Here is a 21374-nt window from a genome sequence, read left to right as displayed (position 1 = left end):
CTTCAGTAGCTTCCAAACTAGCCTTCCCGGCTTCAGTCTCTCCCCCTCTTCACCCACCTCCAAAGGGATCCTTTTTACACGTCTTTTTTTTTTTCTTCCTTTTGTGGAATGGGGTCTTGCTATATTGCCCAGGCAGGTCTCGAACTCCTGGCTCAAGCTATCCTCCCGCCTCTGCCTCCCTGAGAGCTGGGATTACAGGCGTCAGACACCACGCCCGGCCCAAAGGGATCATTTTTAAATGCCAAATTGGATCATGTGATTTTCTGCTTAAAACCCTTTAAAGGTTCTCTGCCATTCTTGGGATAAAGTAAGGTCTTTTGACAAACATCAAAATTACATATCCTCCATAATCTAGGATTTCAAAATAAACATTATGCCTAAAAACTAACCAATTATGATCATATGCCTTCTCAAACTACATATTCCCTCTTGGGGATTGTGCTGATGTTGCTCCAGGGGAGTCCCAACTGCAGTTTACGATATTGTTGACCTATATGAATACACACACACACCCCAACCTGTTTTTATTCATGCTACTGCTTCGGCTTGGACTACTCTCCCATTGTTCTTAGCCAGACCAACTAATTGCTTTTCATCTTTCAGCTCAAGCACCACCCGATAGGAAGGCTTCCCCAATCTCCTCGCTTCTCTAGGATGGATTCCTTCTTAGCTCTATCAATATGCTGTACCATATGATGCTCTCTCCTCCATTCAACTTACTGGAGGGCAAGTGCCATTTCAGTTAACTTGGTGTGTACGGAGTCCTGATGAAGGGGCCTGTGTAGTTGAGGCAGGGGAAACATGAGATAGCAGAAATGGCAATCTGTACTCATGACAAGTTAGGGCTAGAGGATTCGGTTTGGGAATTAACAACATCCAGAAAGTTTAGGGGCAACCAAGCTTCTAGAAGGCTTCATAGTTAATTCCATCTTGCAAATGTAGAAACTGAGACACAGACAAGCAGTTTCTCCCAAATTACTTACTCATTGAGAAGGAGGGCTCTTCAGCCCCAAGTCCTGTGCACTTTTCCACTCCATACTGGGAAGGGGGAGGACTGAATTTAGGTGCCTTGTTTCCCTCCCAATTTTGAGACAGGAGCCTCTGTACTGCTGGCACCTCCTGCCTGGACTGAGGAATAAGGTGACCAAGAGTCTAGCTATCTTCTAATCTGAGGTTGGTAAAAACAAAGCACAAAACAGTGCTTTGTCTCTTGACTGAGGAAGGTGGGGGGGAATTGGTGACAAAAATAACCCAGCCCACCATTCCTGCAAAGGCTTTAAAATCCTTCTTTCCTGTTTCCTTTCTACCAGGAAATACAGTTCTCCATGCTTCAGACATGAACATTTATCAAAACCCCACCTACTGCTGAGACAGACTGTGAGAACTGGAGGAGGTCATTTAACCAGTAGATGCCAAAACCAGACAGCCTCACTCCAGACCCACAGAAGCAGAATCTCCAGGAGTAAGTAAATCTTGATTGGGTTCAAAATACTTTAATGGGTGACCCACAGACAGTAAGCAGCCTGCCCTGGCTCACCCACAGAGTCAGGGTGGTGGTGAATTTGAAACTGAGGCTCCCAAGATCACCCTGGGAGCTCTCCTTAGGAGATAACTCTCAATTCCGCACCTTGCACACAACAAAGGCTTAATAATGATCTATTGGGTGCTTGAGCCTCAAAAGATTTTCTAATATGGTGAAGGCAAAGAACCTGTTTTGGAATCAGGCAGATCCTGCTGCAGAAGACCATTGGCAAACTGCAGTCTCCTTAACTAAAACAGGGTGAATATCCTCATGGGGTTTTCAGTGAGGATTACCTAAGTAAAATCCCTAGCCCAATGCCTGGCAGCCAAAAGGCACTTAATAAATGGTAGTGGTTATTAGTGAGAAGTGGTAGAACGAGTGATAAGAGATATACATTCTGGAACGAGGTTGGTCCCAGAATTTTCACGTATGATACAGGAAGGTTACTTTGTTTCTTTGCTGGTAGGATGAGGGTGTTGGTGAGGATAATGAATCAATAAAGCATTAAGAGTAGTGCCTGGCACAAGAAAACAAGTGCGATAATTGTGAAAACAAGCTCTGATAGTTATATTCTTCTAACCCTTGTACTGGCCCTAAGCACAGTAATTAAGTCCAGATTGTACAACAAGTGCATGTCTTCCATGCAGGGAGAAGGAAAAAAAAATTCCACATTCACAGAAAGAGGACACAATTGCAAAAGCAGTCTCTGGAAAGTCCTCCCACTGAACTTGTCAGATCCCTTTGAATTATTGCACCCTTTCTTTTCTGCTCACTCTGCTTCTGATGATCTACTTCAGGTGTGTGAAGTGTGTCCCTCCTGAGGGTGGGAATACCCTTCCCACTTCAAGCATAAGGCTGACCACCAGGGAAATGCCCACCGATAACTTGCTGAGGGAGAGACAAAGGAGTACAAAGAGAAGGCAGCACTCCCGGACCCTGCACCACACCACCACCCCCACCACAAAAAAAAAAAGAATGCCAAGCAAAGCAATTGCCAAGATAAATCACTTTTATCTCTATAGGAAAGGGAGGATCTAAAAAAAATATAAATTACATTAGTAGCACAACATAAGAAAAAGACAGGGGCAAAAACAACAGAGAAGTGTGAATGATGCTACTCTAACCTATTTATAAAAAGGCCCTGCATCAGAAATTCACAATCCTACCCACTTCTAAAAATATATTTAGACATGTACAGAAGCGGTGGGCTTGTTTTTATATTGTTTTTTTGTAAAAATATATTAAAGGTGAATAGAAATCCTCTCTCCCTTCCCACTATCCAGCCCCTAGCTAGGAATTGGAGATTAGAGGTAACTATCTCACGGTGTTCTAAACCTTGATTACTAAACATTCTCCACCCCTCCCCAACTCACTTCACTGAGAACCTGAAACATTAAAAAAAAACAAAAACAAAGACATCAGCCTCTTTGGAAAAGCATAACTCTGAGGGTAAACTTGCTTTTCATTGGAAACAACACAAAACAACAAACAGGGGGCTCCAAGAACCCAACTAAGCTAAATGAAACCCAGTCAAATGGAGGCTGGGTTTCAGCTCCACAGAAAACTTCTAACAAAGAAACAGAGGGAAAGGGCCGGAATCAGGGGGATTTGCTAGCAATTAGCTGCCTTTGAAAGATCAAGAGGGGGTGTTAATGGACAAAAGGGCTGGGGACCTGATCTTGGTTACAGCAGTCACCGCATAGTCAGGCAGTTGCCTATACAGCGACAGAGGCTTCTCTTGCCCTCCCCTCACTACCCTCTGCTGCCTTGAAATCCCCAAAGCAAGCAAAGCTGGGGAGAAACAGAGGGGAGGGGAGTAGAGACTCACGTGCTAGGGGGGAGGTAGCCAGGCTTTCTGCCTTTGGTGTGACTAGATGGAGAACTGCTTGGCCCCTGGGGTCCCCAAGATAGAGAAAGCAAATGGGCTAAAGGAACCCCTGATTCCAAGGAAGGAAAGTAGAGGCAGGGCTATGGAGAAAAGAAAGACAAACAGGAGATACAAAGATGACGAAGGAAGCCTCACAAATTCCCTGTGGCCTGTATGGTAGCTGTTAAATTCCCCAGCAGCACTGGGCAAGCTGGGGTGAGGTTGGAGTGGGTGGTACAGGTGGAGAGGGCAAGGGTACACTCCACTTGGGCAGTGCCAAATGGAGGTGGGGGGATGTTCTCCATCGAGTCCAGATTGCCAGTGAGGCAAGGCGGTGGGAGGTGGGGGCACTGTCTGGACAATGGAGATAATCTACGAAGGAAGGACAGGGGAAGGGAGGATCGGATGGATGGTCTGCTCCTTCACGGATGGGCGTCTCTTCTCTTCAACTTGGGCTCGTGAATGGCCTGTCTGCATTCTGCTTGAACGATGACCTGTCGTCTGGAAGTGCAAAGGCCCAGGAGTGAAGATGTGAGTCCTGAGGTCTTCTTCAGACCAAGACCTCAGGTGGAGAAAGAAGCATGAAAAGTTCCCGATGGAGGACCCAGGTGTGGGCCGTCCCGCCACACCCTCCATAATGTCCAGGCTGTGCTCTGTGGTATAGGCGGAGCAAGCAAGCTGTAGGGCCAGGGTTATCTGCGTCAGTGGCAGGTGCTTTCAGGTTTCTGGGAGATGGTTTTCCACCTGCCAGGGCCCAGCCACAACCACGTGGATAATGTTCTACATGATTTCAAAATCCAGGCAAATCCCTGGAGCTCACCCTAAAACAAGTGGCCTCATGTATAGCCAGCTAAAAGTAGCTTCCTCCAACAGGCTACAAGGCCATGGTCAAAGGCTTGGGCATCTGACCTCTCCCTACCTTGACAAGTGATAGGAATCACCTTTCTTCCGAAAGGTAAGTGAAGTTGGCGTTTCTAGGCCACTTCTGGAAATGGCCCACAGTGGGGCAGGAAGGAGGCTCTAGGCCTTCCTCTTCATTTCCATGAAGCTTTTGGCAAGAGGGGGCAGAGACCACAGCCTTCTCCCATGAGCAAGTCTGGAGATGAGGCATGTCCACTGGACTGGAAAAATGGGGCAAACAGAATGGGTGGAGGTGGGCAGGCTTCCGGATATAGGGCTAGAGTTGCAGAAAGTGTCAAGCACTGGGCTTCCCACTTCATGGCTCAGGCTCCTTCACACCTCTCCTCATCCTGCCTTCCAGCTCTAGGAGGGGATCAAGAGTAAAGAACAGACAAGGCAGGTGACAGGGGAGTGGTTTGGACGAGTAGAAAAGAGGGTTCTAGTCAGCTGGAAACCTCTCCCATTTACCTGCTACTCAGAGACATGGAGAAGGCAGGCAGGATGCTCTAGTGAAAGTGGGGAAGGGAGCTAGGAGGAGTCGGTGGAGGGGTCCGTGCCTTTGGTAAGTCCCAAGAAAGCAGGACAATGCACCTCAGCACCTTGTCCGGGGCAGATAGGATCCAGGAATGCCCCGAGAGTTGACAACGGAGAAGGCAATGGGGGTAAAGGGGTGAGGGGTGGGACACAGGAGGGCTCACAGAAGTAGTTTGCCATTTCTGTGGATTTTCAGGATACGGCCGAGTCTCTGCTTTGCTGTGGCCAGGCCCTTTTTGGGACGCTTTCCTGTGGGAGAAGGGAAAAGTAAGCAAGGGCTTTGGCAAGGGCTTCAACACCAAATCTGGCACCAACTGCCCTCAGGCCACATCCCCTTCCTGTTTCTCTACCCACAAAGTTTCTCCATCCTTTGACCATATTGGGCAGGAAGCCCTCCTTAACTACTTCCAACCAACACCACATGCTTTGACTCTTCCTTCTATGACCTCCTGTAGCAGCAACAGACTCCCTGATTACAGTTTGTCTGGTTCTTTTTCTCCACTGATTACTCTGGTCCCAATCATTTTCCTTCCAAGATCCTGCAGGGAGGTATATGTGTTTCCACACCCTCTTATTCTACCCACCAGGACTGGACAAATGCCTGGTTAGTGATTAGAGCTCAGTGTCCCTGAAGTTGCCATCCCTAGGGCCTTGCTTCATTAGAAACTCTCATCTTCATCAGCCTTCAACATCACACCAACCTCCGTGCCCTTGAGCTGCATACTCTAGGGACTGGGCTTTGAGGACCAAAGTGAGGGAAAGGAAGGCCTGAGTCCCCTGACTCTTTGTTGTCTCTGTCTCCCCACATTAAATCCCCTCCCATGTCCTATTTGACTGACTCCGTATTTGATCAGTTCATCTCCTCCCTCTCTACTCCCTCTGGCAGAACCCCAGGTACTCTTCCTGCTTGCCTGAACTTGTGTATGTGCCTCCTCCCTAGAGTTCCCATCTCTAGCCCACCCTCTACCTCCTTCTGGCCACCAGAAGGATCTTTCAAAACTAAAACCTGATCTTGTCTGTACTTCAAATCAGTCAACATTTCTCCATAGCCCATAAGATCAAATCCAAGCACCTTAGGTTGGCCTTCAGTGTCCCTCCCTGGTATTGTCATCTACTAGAGCACTTAGGATTTAGGGCAGGTGGCTCTAAGATCCTCTGGTTCTACAACCACATGGCCGTTGTACCTTGTCCTGCCTGATTGCTGTGGGAGCCAACTGAAGGGCGCCGCTGGGTCAAGAAGACACCGGGAGCCATAGGTGTGGTGCTGCGGTTTGCCTGGGCCATGCCAAAGGCATTGGGACGAGCCGTGTACTCATGGTCAGCGAGACTTCCTGACAGGGCCTCTTGTTTAGGCTCAGGAGGAGGCAGGGGTGAGGAGGTGGTGACAAGCTGTGGTGTGGCAGCCACAGTGGGGGCTGGTACTGTCAGACTGAGATTGGAGTCTTGAGGGCGAGGCTGTTCTACCTCCTTCAGCAAAGGCTTCTTCTTGATATATTTCTTCTTTTGGGCCTTCTGTAGCTCCTGAAACACAAGCCAAGTAGGAGGAGAGATTCAGGAGTGAAAAAAAGAAGGAAAGTTCCCAGGAAAGGAACTAACTAGACAATGGCCAATATGGTTGTACAACCTGCCACCCTCTCCCTTACCTGCACCAAGTCTAGCCTGGATGTACACACAGCACATAACAGGCCTTCCAATACCTGAGATCATCTCTTTGTTACTATCCATCCTTAAGTCACCGCTGTCACATTTTAGTACAGTGCCAAGAGAGCTGTAAATGAATTTGGAGACTAGGATTTTGGTCCTAGTGTTGCCACTAATGAGGTAGACCTTGCACACATCTAATCATAATAACTAAATTTACATTAGCAGCTGAGACACTTTATATACTTTATCTCATTTAATCCTCGTAACAGCCCTAAGAAGAAAAAATCCTAATTTTACATATGAGAAAATGGAGGTGCAGGGGTATTAAGTAACATGAGCCCAAAGCCTCACAGCTGAAAAGTAGTTGGGACTAGTACTTAACCAGGTCTATCTGAAGAGACACCTTGCAAACTTCTCAAAATGGAAAATCTGAGCACAGAAAGATTAGAGAGATTATTAGCTTTGGAGTAAGATAAATCTGGTTCAAATCCAGGCTTGTCTTCCCTAAATTGGATGACTATGGTCAAACTGACTAACTTTTCTGAATCTCCGCTGCCTCATCTATAAAACAGGTAAATATCTGCTTTTTAGGGTTTTTGAAAAGATTAAATGATGACATAAAAATACACAGCACATAGTAGATATTCAACAAGTAGTTACTTATTATTCTATCTTCATCTCTTATAATGGCTTCTCTTCCCCTTGCTGGTCTTTTTCTTTTAACAGAGGGCTTGACAATCCTCCAGGTCACTGGGTCTAAAAACCTCACTTTGGGGATGGGAATGACAAATGAGGAGTTGTGTCACTTCTCTCAATACCTTGTATCTCAACCATCCAGTGCCCTATGGATCTACTATCCACTGCATAGTGGACATTTGTATAGTGGGCATCTGGAGCCCTGAGAACCTGGAAAGGTGGTGCTGAGAGCATGTAAATAACTTCACCTTCTGAAATGCTACACAGCCACACAAACCAACTCAGTGATTACATTTTTTTGCCTTCTCTTGGAAACAGGAGCCTACTCCTGCCTTCGAAGATGTTTTTTTTTTGTTTTTTTCTGAGACGGAGTCTTGCTCTGCCGCCCAGGCTGGAGTGCAGTGGCCGGATCTCAGCTCACTGCAAGCTCCGCCTCCCGGGTTTTACGCCATTCTCCTGCCTCAGCCTCCCGAGTAGCTGGGACTACAGGCGCCCGCCTCGACGCCCGGCTAGTTTTTTGTATTTTTTTAGTAGAGATGGGGTTTCACCGTATTAGCCAGGATGGTCTCGATCTCCTGACCTCGTGATCCGCCCATCTCGGCCTCCCAAAGTGCTGGGATTACAGGCTTGAGCCACCGCGCCCGGCCGCCTTCGAAGATCTGACAGGCTGTGGCTACCACAGGCATTTCTGGGGTACAAGAATAATAATATTAGTAATACATGCCAACCATTCTTCTATAATTACTCATTTAATACTCGTAAAAACCCAAGAAGTAAGAATTATAACCCCATTTGAAGGATGAAGAAACTGGCACAGAGAGGCTAAGTCATTTCCCTAAGGTTACAGGACCAGTAAGTGGCCAAACTGGGATTCACATCCAAGCCATTTGGCTTCAGAATCTCTTCCCTCAGCCATAATGCTATTCTACCCGTACCAGGAACTGCATTTCTGTCCCTTTTTCTCTCACTTAAACTCAGAATTACCTCTTCATTTCTAGATCACCAGCCTAGATTTTGCTACCTTTGCTGCCAATCTCTTTCATATATAATTTATCCAGATACCCCCACAGACAACTAGACCATCTTATGACAGAACCACCTTCACCTTGCCAATGCCCTTGCTCAAAAAGCTGTTAGCAGATTCCCGCCCAAGTTCAAACTCCCTGGCCTGACATTCATGATCTTCCACAGTCTGGCTGTTTACACTTAGCCAACTCATAATAATGATGAAAAGCTAACAGGGCTATAGTACTTACTCCATACCAACTGCCATTCTAAAAGAGCTTGTACATACATTACCTCATTTAATCCTAAAATGAAGTCTATGAGGAAACGAGGTAAAGAGAAATCAACTTGCCCAAGTGGTAGAACTCTTATGTAATTTAAATCCAAGCAGGCTGACTCTAGAATCCATTCTTATATCCATTACTTATTTTAACTAACTCCCCAACATGAAGTCTCCAATACAGAAAGATCTGTTTCTTTCATTCATTCATTCATTCATTCACTCACTCACTCACCCCAATACTGACTAAACACATTTTCTGACCATAGTGGGGATACCAAGTTAAATTAAATATATTCCCACTCTTGAAGTATTCATGGTTTAGTAAGAAACAACAAAACATACATTTATGATTTTAAGTACCATGAGAGAATGCTGTAGAAGCATATAGAAAAAGGCCTCTGAAATAAAGTGGTGGTAGGTAGTACGAAGGGCTGTTAGGTAAGGCATCTGAGAGGATATGATTCTCAATGGGTAAAAGGAACATCTTTTGTAAAGGCACAAAACCATGAGACAATCTGATATACTCACTGAGGGGACTATGAGTATTGCAGTGCAGTATGGCTGTATAAAGGGTGTGCATGAGAGGCTGGAAGGAGGTGAAGGAGATAACTAGAGACCAAATCAAGAGGGTTTTAGGAGGGCTTTGTGTGCTATACCAAGGAATTCCCTTCTTCTAGAATGCCTCCCTGGCCCATACCAGAAACTTAGCTTGCAAAGCCCCTCCCCAATTTCAAAACCTCTTCTTTGAGGTAATCTCTGATCATCCCAAACAGAATTCAGCTCCTTAAAAGGCACTAAGAGTAATTTTCACACATTTACTTAATTTATGTTTATATAAAACAATAGAACCCCCTTTTTCTTTTTCTTTTTTTTTTGAGACGGAGTCTCGCTCTGTCGCCCAGGTTGGAGTGCAGTGGCCGGATCTCAGCTCACTGCAAGCTCCGCCTCCCGGGTTTACGCCATTCTCCTGCCTCAGCCTCCCGAGTAGCTGGGACCATAGGCGCCCACCACCTCGCCCGGCTAGTTTTTTGTATTTTTTAGTAGAGATGGGGTTTCACCGTGTTAGCCAGGATGGTCTCGATCTCCTGACCTCGTGATCCGCCTGTCTCGGCCTCCCAAAGTGCTGGGATTACAGGCTTGAGCCACCATGCCCGGTCTAGAACCCCCTTTTTCAAATTACAGCTTACACTGTATTGGGATATACATAAGAGAGAGAAGTTCTGGTCAAAGAAGATTGCCAAAGATTTAATATTATTTAAATAGGATGTAATGACTACACTGCGTAAGCATTTATTTAAATAGAAAGTAACATGAACTTTCAAGTTAGAGGATATGAGTTTGAATTGTCTCCTCCATTTACTGGCTGTATTATCCTGAATCAATGAGAATCTCATTTTCTTCATCTATAAAATGATGAAAATATCACCTGTTGAACAGGGCTATTGGGCAGATTACATCACACATTGTATACAGAAGCAACTAACAAAGCAGATGCTTAATAGCGCTCTAAGCTATAGGATATGGGATTAGAAGCTAACGGGATATTGATAGCAAGAGAACCAGAAAATTCACCTCCAAAGGCTCCTAAGCACATTACACACATTAAAGAACTTTTAGCTGTTAATGCTAGGAGGTGAACTTGATTCTAGTGAAGATCACTCTTTAGGACAAATATTAGTGAGTGAAGATTAAGATAATATTATTTCATAAAGAGGACAAGAAAAATTTCTAATCAACCAAATTACAATACTGGTGGGTGGCTGAGAACTTGAGTGTACTCAGCTGAGTCACCCCCTCAGGGCTTCATATGAGAGCAAAGGATGGATCTGGTCCTTCTCATCTGAGAGGTTTTCACACACAAAAAAGGTAAGTGATATCTGCAAGGGTTTTTCTCTGGCCTAATATTTTCTTTCATCCTAAATCATGTCAACTGTGTAACCTGTGGAAGTAGCTTATCATTGAGTTGGGATAAGAGGGATTTAAGAGGGGGCTGGGATACTGCCAAGGATAAAGATCAAAGGTTACTCAATCCCCACTGAGACAAAGGTGGGATCCTATCAGCCTGCAGGTCTAAGTGTTGAGGCTCTAAGTCAAACTGCTATTAGTTGCAGGGTGACCTGGGGTGTCAGCACCTACCTGCTGGGCCAGCTTTGCAGCTGCTGCAGCCAAACCTGTCTCAATAGAGGCTACCCGGGTCCCCTCACGCACAGGGCGGTCTTGCTTCGGCAGAGTTGGGGTCACACGGGCTGCAGGGGAAACAGGATGAGAAGGTGTCACTAAGACATTTATCTGAATGCTAGCCATATTCCCTACCTCCAAGCTCTCCAAAGGTGGTCTCATTGGTCTTCCTGCTTCTAGCTTTTTATGAAGCCAGATTTTGCTTGCCATCACATAAGAAACTAATTCACAAATGCTCAAAGCACACACTGATTAAACGGTAAAAGTGAACCTCCCAGAGGGGGGAAAAAAAAAGTGAACCTCTGGCCGGGCGCGGTGGCTCAAGCCTGTAATCCCAGCACTTTGGGAGGCCGAGACGGGCGGATCACGAGGTCAGGAGATCAAGACTATCCTGGCTAACACGATGAAACCCCGTCTCTACTAAAAATACAAAAACTAGCCGGGCGAGGTGGTGGGCGCCTGTAGTCCCAGCTAATGTAGTCCCAGCTACTCGGGAGGCTGAGGCAGGAGAATGGCGTAAACCCAGGAGGCGGAGCTTGCAGTGAGCTGAGATCCGGCCACTGCACTCCAGCCTGGGCGACAGAGCGAGACTCCGTCTCAAAAAAAAAACAAAAAAACCTCAAAAAAGTGAACCTCCTTTGCCTGGGCATGATGGTTAATGCCTGTAATCCCAATGCTCTGGGAGGCTGAGGTGGGACCCTGTCACTACAAAAATTTAAAAAGTTAGCCAGGTGTGGTGGCATGCACCTGTAGTCCCAGCTACTTGGGAGGCTGAAGTGGGAGGACTGCTTGAGCCCAGGAGTTTGAGGTTACAGTGAGCTACGATTGTACCACTGCACTCTAGCCTGGGCAACAGAGTGAGACTCTGCCTCTAAAAATAAAACAATAAGCCAGGCCAGGTGCAGTGGCTCACACCTGTAATCCCAGCACTTTGGGAGGCTGAGGCAGGTGGATCACTTGTGGCCAGGAGTTCGAGACCAGCCTGGCCAATATGGCAAAACTTCATCTCTACTAAAAATACAAAAATTATCCGGGCATGGTGGTGTACACCTATAGTCCCAGCTACTCAGGAGGCTGAGGCATTTGAATTGCTTGAGCCTGGAAGGCAGAGGTTGCAGTGAGCAGAGACTGCGTCACTGCACTCCAGCCTCGGCGACAGTGAAACTCTGTCTCAAATAATAATAATAATAAAATAAATCAGTAATAAAAATAAAAAGTTAATCTCCCTGAACTGGCATTTAAGTTTGTCCCATATTCTGCTTCTGGCCCACTTACCTCTCCAACCTTATTTCCACATCCATATTCTCAGCTTCTCCAGACGGATGGCTTCCTTATTATAACTCCAGAGTGTGTACAGCTCATCCTCTCTTCCTATGCTTTCATCCTCACCATCCACACTACCTAGAGTACTATCTTCCTTTTTGTCTGCCTATTCAAAACCTACCCATTCTTTAAGGTAAGCTGAAATCAGTCTCCTACACAAAACCTCTTTGGTTCCATTGATCTTTTTCCTCTGAACTTATGATCTGTACAAATTACTTGACACACAGCACATACTACCTTGTCTCATTCTCTAATGCTGATGTGTTATTCTGTCTACCAACCAGGCTATGAGTTCCTGAAGAGGATCACCCTCTTGCATGACTCTTTTATAATGCCTTACCATCCTGAAATCAAAAAATATTCATCCCACCATTTCAAAAGGAAGTGTGTTTCAGGATAACCAAACAGCCCCAAATGATGAGAGAGAGCTCGTCTTTACAGAAGAAAGCCAGCTACTAAATGTAGAAGGAATGACAGAATTAGAAAATCACAAGCTGGCAAGTCCTAATGAAACTGATTCTAGGGAATTGGATATTCACACAGCACCAAACTACCATCTCACAGATTACCTGCTTACCTCAAGAAGAAAAAACTTATAATGAGACCAAGAGATTACCACTTTAAGTATGAACTTTACTGTCACTAATAGTGAGAAAGCACAACACAACTTCACACACCTCTTGATGAGAAGCAATAGGAAATTCACATCACCTGAGAAGTAGTTTTGCTGAAGAGCTAAAATATAGCAAGCCATTCATATTACTTTCAGTGTTTAGGAAACAGGTATAGAGGCCGGGCGCGGTGGCTCAAGCCTGTAATCCCAGCACTTTGGGAGGCCGAGACGGGCGGATCATGAGGTCAGGAGATCGAGACCCTCCTGGCTAATACAGTGAAACCCCGTCTCTACTAAAAATACAAAAACTAGCCGGGCGAGGTGGCGGGCGCCTGTAGTCCCAGCTACTCGGGAGGCTGAGGCAGGAGAATGGCGTAAACCCGGGAGGCGGAGCTTGCAGTGAGCTGAGATCCGGCCACTGCACTCCAGCCTGGGCGACAGAGCGAGACTCCGCCTCAAAAAAAAAAAAAAAAAAAAAGGAAACAGGTATAGAAAAACAAGTTAAATGACACCAGAAGAAAACAAGCAGACATTCTACAAGATAAACTGGCTTAGTCTCTTTAAAAAGACAACGTCACAAGTAAGCAAACAGACAAATCTAGAAGGTAGGACAGAGCAATTACACCAGTGTCAACAACAGATCAATAGCACAGAACAAAAAAGGGGAGAGTGCTCTAGATTGAGAGGGTTAAAAGGCATGACATTCGGCCGGGCGCGGTGGCTCAAGCCTGTAATCCCAGCACTTTGGGAGGCCGAGACGGGCGGATCACGAGGTCAGGAGTTCGAGACCATCCTGGCTAACATGGTGAAACCCCGTCTCTACTAAAAATACAAAAAAACTAGCCGGGCGAGGTGGCAGGCGCCTGTAGTCCCAGCTACTCAGGAGGCTGAGGCAGGAGAATGGCATAAACCCGGGAGGCGGAGCTTGCAGTGAGCGGAGATCCGGCCACTGCACTCCAGCCTGGGCGACAGAGCGAGACTCCGTCTCAAAAAAAAAAAAAAAAAGGCATGACATTCAAATGCCACCTGGACCCTGTTTAGACTCTGATTTAAACAAATCTAATATTAAAAATACCTTTTCAAGGTTTGACAATGTAGGAAATTTGATTATGGACTTAGAATTGGATAACAAAGAATTATCAAATTATTGTTAGTTTTGTTATGTATAATAACAGGTTGTAAGGTTTTGTGAGAAAATGTCCATTTTTTAGAAATACATACTGAAATACTTGGGGGAAATGGCATAACTGGGGTTTGTTTTCAAGCAAAGAAAAAAATTTTAAAAACAAGATAGTGATAAATGAAGCCAATATGGCAATATATCAGTAACTGTTCATTCTCACTGGTGGATATATAGGAGCTCAATCAACTCTTCTTATTTATTTTTTGAGACAGAGTCTTGCTTTGTCACTGAAGGCTAGAGTGCAATGGGGTGATCTCGGCTCACTGCAACCTCCACCTCCCAGGTTCAAGCAACTCTCCTGCCTCAGTCTCCTGAGTAGCTGGGATTACAGGCATGCACCACCATGCCCAGCTAATTTTTGTATTTTTAGTAGAAATGGGGTTTCACCATGTTGGCCAGGCTGATCTTGAACTCCTAACCTCAAGTGATCCACCCACCTCAGCCTCCCAAAGTGCTGGGATTACAGGCATGAGCCACCATGCCCAGTCTTATTGTATTTCTAAAGAAAAAAATCTAATGTCACAGAAAAAAGATGTGGTGGTGTTGCTGACCTAAATTTAAACTCCTTGGTTAGCTATTGCTATTATAAAGGAGAATTTCTGGATAAGCAGTATGCAGACTCTAGAACAAGATATTTGGAAGGCTGAAATTCTTTCTTTAAAGGTAACATTTGTTTAAAACATGATCTGAAGCAAATTTACCAAATGTTGATGCATAATTTTCAGTCATGGATACTTGGATATCTTTTATATTGTTCTCTATAGTTTTGTATGTGTGGTGGTTTTAAAACATGACCCCAAATCCTATGACACCTTTCCTACTGATAGGTGGGTCTGTGCCCCACTCTTCAATCTAAGCAGGCTTATTTGTAACCTATAGAATATGGTATAAATGACACTATATTACTTTTGAGGCTAAGTCAGTAAAGGTAATTTCAGTTTCCACACTGCTTGTTGGAACACTCATGCTTTTAGCAATCTGAACCGCCACGTAAAAAGTTTGATTGCCTTGAGGCTGCTGGGCAGTGAGGAAGTTAGTCACATGGAGAGGCCACATGTTGGCACTTTCAGTCTTGTGTGTCCTCCTAGACCAGGCATCAAACATGTAAGTGAAAGAGACTTCAGATAACTCAAAACTCTTGGCCAACAAGTCACCCCCAGCTGAGACCCCAGACTTCGTGCAGCAGAGACAAGTTGTCGCCATTGTGCCATTTCCAAATTCCCGACCCACAGAATACATGAACATAAGAAAATGCTGGTTGTTTTAAGCTGGGGATAAAGGAACCTCCTTGATTAGACCTGGGTTTTGGGAGGGGAAAAAACCTATAAAAGATATTTTGTGTAAACAGTTGGGGAAATTTGGTTATGAACTGGGTATCTGAAGATTGTAGGGAATTGTTACTAACTTTGGTAAATATAAAAAAAAGTAGTGTGGTTACACTGGGGAATGGCAGATGTCCTTAATTTTTTTGAGATGGAGTCTCACACTGTCACGCAGTGGCGTGATCTCTACTCACTGCAACCTCCAGCTCCTGGGTTCGAGTGATTCTTCTGCCTCAGCCTCCCAAGTAGCTGGGATAACAGGCACCCACCACCAGGCCCGGCTAATTTTTTGTATTTTTAGTAGAGACAGGGTTTCACCATGTTGGCCAGGCTGGACTCGAACTCCTGACCTCAAATGATCCGCCCACCTCGGTGTGCCAAAGTGCTGGGATGACAGGCGTGAACCACCACACCTGGCCAGATGTCCTTATTCTTAGGAGATACTAAATTATTAAAGGGTAAAATATGTTATGATGACTGTACATTACTTTGAAGTGGCTCAGCAAAAACTATAGATAGCCAGATAGATATAGATAGATGAATCAAGCAACTACAGCAAAATGTAGAATCTGGGTATTCAGACTATGGGTATTCACGTGCTATCGCTTCTACTTTTATGGCTCATGCCTGTAATCCCAGCACTTTCAGAGGCTGAGGCGGGCGGATCACCCGAGGTCAGGAGTTCGAGACCAGTCTGACCAACATGGAGAAACCCCGTCTATACTAAAAATACAAAAAATTAGCCGGGCCTGGTGGTGGGTACCTGTTATCCCAGCTACTTGAGAGGCTGAGGGAGGAGAATTGCTTGAACCCAGGAGGTGGAGGTTGTGGTGAGCTGAGATCGTGCCATTGCACTCCAACCTGGACAAGAGCGAGACTACGTCTCAAAAAATAAAAATAAAATAAAAAAACAAAACAAAATAAAATAAAACTGTCATAATACACTTTGGGATGCCGAGGTGAGCGGATCACCTGAGGTCAGGAGTTTGAGACCAGGCTGGTCAACATCGTGAAACCCTGTCTCTACTAAAAATACAAAAAATATTAGCCAGGTGTGATGGCACGTGCCTGTAATCCCAGCTACTCGGGAAGCTTAGGCAGGAAAATCACTTGAACCTAGAGGGCGGAGGTTGCAGTGAGCTGAGATTGCGTCACTGCACTCTAGCTTGGGCGACAGAGTGAGACTCTGTCTCAAAAAATAAAATAAAATAAAATAGTCATATTAACAAATTTTAAATAATGAACAAGACTAATAAATTATAATAACCAAATGCACTGTGTAATCCTTGAACGGATTCTGGTTTAAGTAAGTCAATTACAAAAGATATTTTTGGTGCAACTGGGGGAAATTTGAATAAGTACATGCATGGTACTGGATAATATTAAGAAATAAATATTACTTTGCTTAGATATAATGGTACTGTGGTTATGGAAGAAAATATCATTCAATGCATATTTAAGTATTTAGGATGAGATGTTATGATGGGTGATATCAGTAAAAATGGCAAAGTAAGGACCTCTAAGAATTCACTCCCCAATAAAAACAACAAAAAAACTAGCAAAAATTGTTAGGATAAATTTTTTCAGAACTCGAAATTCACAAAAGGCTTGCAGCAACCTGGAAAGCACTTGATTCAAGAAAAACAGCTGAATCTCAGTAAGAACAATGAGCTTCGTGTATTTTAACTTGCCCTAGACACATCTACCTTGTCCCAGCTTAGTGAACACCTTGAAAAATAGCAGCCCACGTTCCCAGCAATGTAGTGAGCAGAAAGGAGCTAGAGCTTTCTTTCAAAGCCTAGTACTAAAAGCCTCTCCCTCCCTTGGGGTGTTTTAAAAAATGTTTAAAGGCATGTGCTTAATGTCATAGCTGTTTAAGGTGACGGATAAGAGTTGTGACAAACAACAGATTAACCCAAATGGTTAAAAAAAGCTAAGGAACGAGATGTCCATAAAGAATCTGACAAGTTCTCATACATTTCTGCAAATTAGAAGACCACATGCATGTGTTGGGGCTGTAAGACTTGAGAAGGCCCTAAGCATGCACCTCTGACTTTGAGGTGGTACACAAATAGAAGTGAAGGCTACCACAGAGTTGTAAACTGTCTGGCTGACTGAAGGGATGCTCCAACATGCACATAGAGAGCCCCTCAGCAAGCACTGGGAGACTCACTGGTTCCAGGCATTTCAAGAAAACTGTGTCCAATCATGAGACATCTACTAAGCTAAATGAGTAGAGACATCAGTGGGCACACACACAAAAGTTTACAGACTTTACAGAATTAGTTCAGAAAAGCCACTAAACAAAACACAACTACAACAAAAAGAGTGTTCTCTGAGGAGCAGAGTGGAGAAAATCTGATTTTCAGAGTGGCCACAGCATTTAAAATGTACAGTTTAACAAAAAATTACAAGACAAACAAAGAAATAAAGTATAGCCATTCACACACACACACACACACACACACACACACACACACAATATCAATCAGTGGAAACTGTCCCTGACTTCCTAGACAAAGTTGGAGTTACTAGACGAGGACTTTAAATCAGCTATTTTAAATGCTTTCAAAGGCTAGAGGAGACCATGTCTAAGGAACTATAGGAAAGTATGAGAATGATGTCTCACCAAACAGAATACCAATAGAGACAGAAATTATAAAAAGAAACCAAATAGATATTTTGGAGTTGAAAAGTAAAATAACTGAAATGCAAACTGCACTAGAGGGTTTCAATAGCAGATTTGAGCAGGTAGAAGGAAGAATGACTGACTTTGAAGATAAGTCAATTGAGATTATCCAGTCTGATGAGCACACACAAAAAGAGAATCAAGAAAAGTGAACAGAGCCAAGGGATCTGAAGGACACCCATTCGAAGACGTAACAACTAAAAACTTTCCAAATTTGATGAAAAACAATCTATACATTCAAGAGCTCAACAAACTCCAAGCTGGACAAATTTAAAAGGCTACACATCATAACTCAAACCAAAGACAACAACAGAATTTTTTTTTTTTTTTTTTAGATGGAGTCTTGCTCCATTACCCAGCCTGGAGTGCAGTGGTACAATCTCAGCACATTGCAAGCTCCGCCTCCCAGGTTAACGCCGTTCTCCTGCCTCAGCCTCCCGAGTAGCTGGGACTACAGGCGCCCGCCACCATGCCCAGCTAATTTTTTTGTATTTTTAGTAGAGATGGGGTTTCACCGTGTTACCCAGGATTGGTCTTGATCTCCTGACTGACCTCGTGATCCACCTGCCTCGACCTCCCAAAGTGCTGGGATTACAGGCTTGAGCCACCGTGCCTGGCCAACAACAACAGAATTTTGAAAGCAGCAAGGCAGAAGTGACTCACAAATACACCAATTTCTTTATCATGAGAAACCATGGAGGTTAGAAGACAGTGGGAAGACATATTCTAAGTGCTAAAAGAAAAACTATCAATCAAGAATTCTAGATCCAGCAAAACTATCCTTCAAAAATGAAGAAATCAAGATATTCCTAGATAAATAAAAACAAATAGTTTGACACTAGTAGACCTGTCCTATAAGAAATGCTAAAGGGCCAGGCGTGGTGGCTCATGCCTGTAACCCCAGCACTTTGGGAGGCCGAGGCGGGCGTATCACGAGGTCAAGAGTTCGAGACCAGCCTGGCCAACACAGTGAAACCTGTCTCTACTAAGAATACAAAAAATTAGCCAGGTGTGGTGGCGGGCACCTGTATTCCCAGCTACATGGTAGCCGAGATCACGCCACTGCACTCCAGCCCGGGCGACAGTACGAGACTCTGTCTCAGGGAAAAAAAAAAAGGAATGTTAAAGGGAAACCTTCAGGTTGAAAGGAAAGGACACTAGACAACTGAGTCTACATGAAGAAATAAAGAGCACTGGTAACTACATAGGTATATTTATTTATTTATTTATTTATTTATTTTTAATTTTTTTTATTTATTTATTTTTTTTGGAGACGGAGTCTCGCTCTGTCGCCGGGCTGGAGTGCAGTGGCCGGATCCTGGCTCACTGCAAGCTCCGTCTCCCGGGTTCACGCCATTCTCCTGCCTCAGCCTCCCGGGTAGCTGGGACTACAGGCGCCCGCCACCTCGCCCGGCTAATTTTTTGTATTTTTTTTTTTAGTAGAGACGGGGTTTCACCGTGTTAGCCAGGATGGTCTCGATCTCCTGACCTTGTGATCCGCCCGTCTCGGCCTCCCAAAGTGCTGGGATTACAGGCTTGAGCCACCGCGCCCGGCCTAGGTATATTTAAAAGACATTATCAACATACTTCTGTAACTTTTTCTATCTGGATTAACAAACAATTACATAAAGCAATTACTATAACCCTATGTTCATGAACACAATGTACAAAGATGTAATTTGTGACAGTAATAGCATAAAGGAGAAGGGTAATGGAGCTATATAGCAGCTAAGCTTTTGTGTAGTATTGAAATTAAGTGATAACAGGCTGGGTGCAGTGACTCACGGCTGTAATCCCAGCACTTTGGGAGGCTGAGGTCAGGAGATGGACATCATCCTGGCTAACATGGTGAAACTCCATCTCTACTAAAAATACAAAAAGTTAGCCAGGCATGGTGGCAGGCGCCTGTAGTCCCAGCTACTCAGGAGGCTGAGGCAGAAGAATGGCATGAACCCAGGAGGCGCAGCTTGCAGTGAGCCAAGATTGTGCCACTGCACTCCAGCCTGGGTGACAGAGCAAGACTCTGTCTCAAAAAAAAAAAAGAAAAGAAAATCAGCAAAAAACTAGAGATGTCGTAACACGTGAGATTTTGCTTAAAATGCCTTGAAAAAAAGAATAAAGCAAATACAACAAAATGTTCATTATTAAATCTGGGTGACAGATATATATACATAGGTATTCATGGTAATAACCTCTTGAATTTTATCTATGTTTGAAAACTTTCATAACAAAAATTTTTAAAAGGAAAAATATTTACTGACTGTTCTTGTGCTTATGATTATTATAGCACTACAGTATATTCAAATATGTAATAGGCTAATTTCATTTACTTTCTCTATCCCAATATTCTTTAAGCTAATTAGACCTGTTTACTTTTTCAATTACTTTTAGAATGAATTCCCCACAAAATTCCATTAGGATTTTGATTTAGGCTAGTGTTAAATGTATACATTAATTTGGAAGGAAATGACTCTTTACAACACTCAGTCTTTATAACCAGGCACATGGCAAATCTCTATTTCTTCATGTCGGTTCCACACTATTTTCTTACAATTATTCTTGCATATTTTATATGTTTGTTGCTATTGTCAATAGCATTTCCTTTTCTCAGTACATTATGGTTATTACTAATATAGTACTTCTTGATTTTTGGATATCTGGTATATATCCAATGATCACCCAATTTACTGAATTCTCTTATCAGTATTAACAGTTTTTAGTTGATTCTCTTTCATTTTCTGAGATTACATAATTATATCATATCTCTATTTTTATTTCTATTTTTGGCAGAGACAGGGTCTTACTATGTGGCCCAGGCTGGTCTTGAACTCCTAGGCTCAAGCAATCCTCCCATCTCACCTCTCCAAAGTGCTAGGATTACAGGCATTAACCACCATGCTCAGTCCCATATCTGTATTTTCTGTATCGATTATAAAATTATATCTTATCTTTCACTCGTCAAATATTTATTAAACATCTCCTATAGGCCAGGCACTAGGCAAGGTGCTACAGATACAATGATGGACAAAAGTGAACAGGATTCTCACCCTAATGGCTTACATCATGATTTGGTCTCTTCATTTCTAATAGTTACAGTTCTTATTGCTTCACTTCTAATTACACTGGCATGAACTTCTAGAACAACACTAAATAATAGCAGTGTTAGTGGGCACATCAGTCCTATTCCTGATCTTTTTTTTTTTTTTTTTTTTTGAGACAGAGTCTCGCTCTGTCGCCCGGGCTGGAGTGCAGTGGCCAGATCTCAGCTCACTGCACGCTCCGACTCCCGGGTTCACGCCATTCTCCTGCCTCAGCCTCCCGAGTAGCTGGGACTACAGGCGCCCGCCATCTCGCCCGGCTAGTTTTTTTTTTTTTATTTTTCAGTAGAGATGGGGTTTCACCGTGTTAGCCAGGATGGTCTCGATCTCCTGACCTCGTGATCCACCCGTCTCAGCCTCCCAAAATGCTGGGATTACAGGCTTGAGCCACCGCGCCCGGCCAGTATTCCTGATCTTAATGGGAATCCCCTTAGTAGAATGCCTTAGTAGAATGCGTCTTTTTTGAGTTAAAAACTCACTTTGAAAATGTGATTAAAAAAAAAAAAATGTGATAAAA

At 44.0% G+C, this 21374-nt stretch overlaps 1 protein-coding gene across 8 annotated transcripts in view; it reads right to left on the bottom strand.

Annotated features, from left to right (window-relative positions):
- Positions 1-2513: 2513 nt before the first annotated feature.
- The window catches only part of PHF8 (PHD finger protein 8), a 118292-nt gene continuing 99431 nt past the window's right edge, over positions 2514-21374 (bottom strand). For 4 of the 8 annotated variants that reach the window (XM_033202017.1, XM_033202019.1, XM_033202023.1 and 1 more), the window contains 4 exons: positions 10588-10697; positions 6008-6344; positions 4988-5072; positions 2514-3890 (listed from right to left, as the gene is read on the bottom strand). In XM_033202017.1, the coding sequence (XP_033057908.1) occupies positions 3812-3890; positions 4988-5072; positions 6008-6344; positions 10588-10697 (611 nt within the window). In that variant the 3' untranslated portion in view covers positions 2514-3811. Of the gene's footprint in view, positions 5073-5300; positions 5363-6007; positions 6345-10587; positions 10698-21374 lie in introns of all 8 variants that reach the window. The other 4 variants (XM_033202022.1, XM_033202024.1, XM_033202021.1 and 1 more) reach the window with 3 other exon arrangements.

Source organism: Trachypithecus francoisi, unplaced genomic scaffold, assembly GCF_009764315.1.
Source record: "Trachypithecus francoisi isolate TF-2019V2 unplaced genomic scaffold, Tfra_2.0 Lachesis_group6, whole genome shotgun sequence".
In the NCBI taxonomy this organism is placed as follows: domain Eukaryota; kingdom Metazoa; phylum Chordata; class Mammalia; order Primates; family Cercopithecidae; genus Trachypithecus; species Trachypithecus francoisi.
This window is presented reverse-complemented; position numbering and strand designations above follow the sequence as displayed.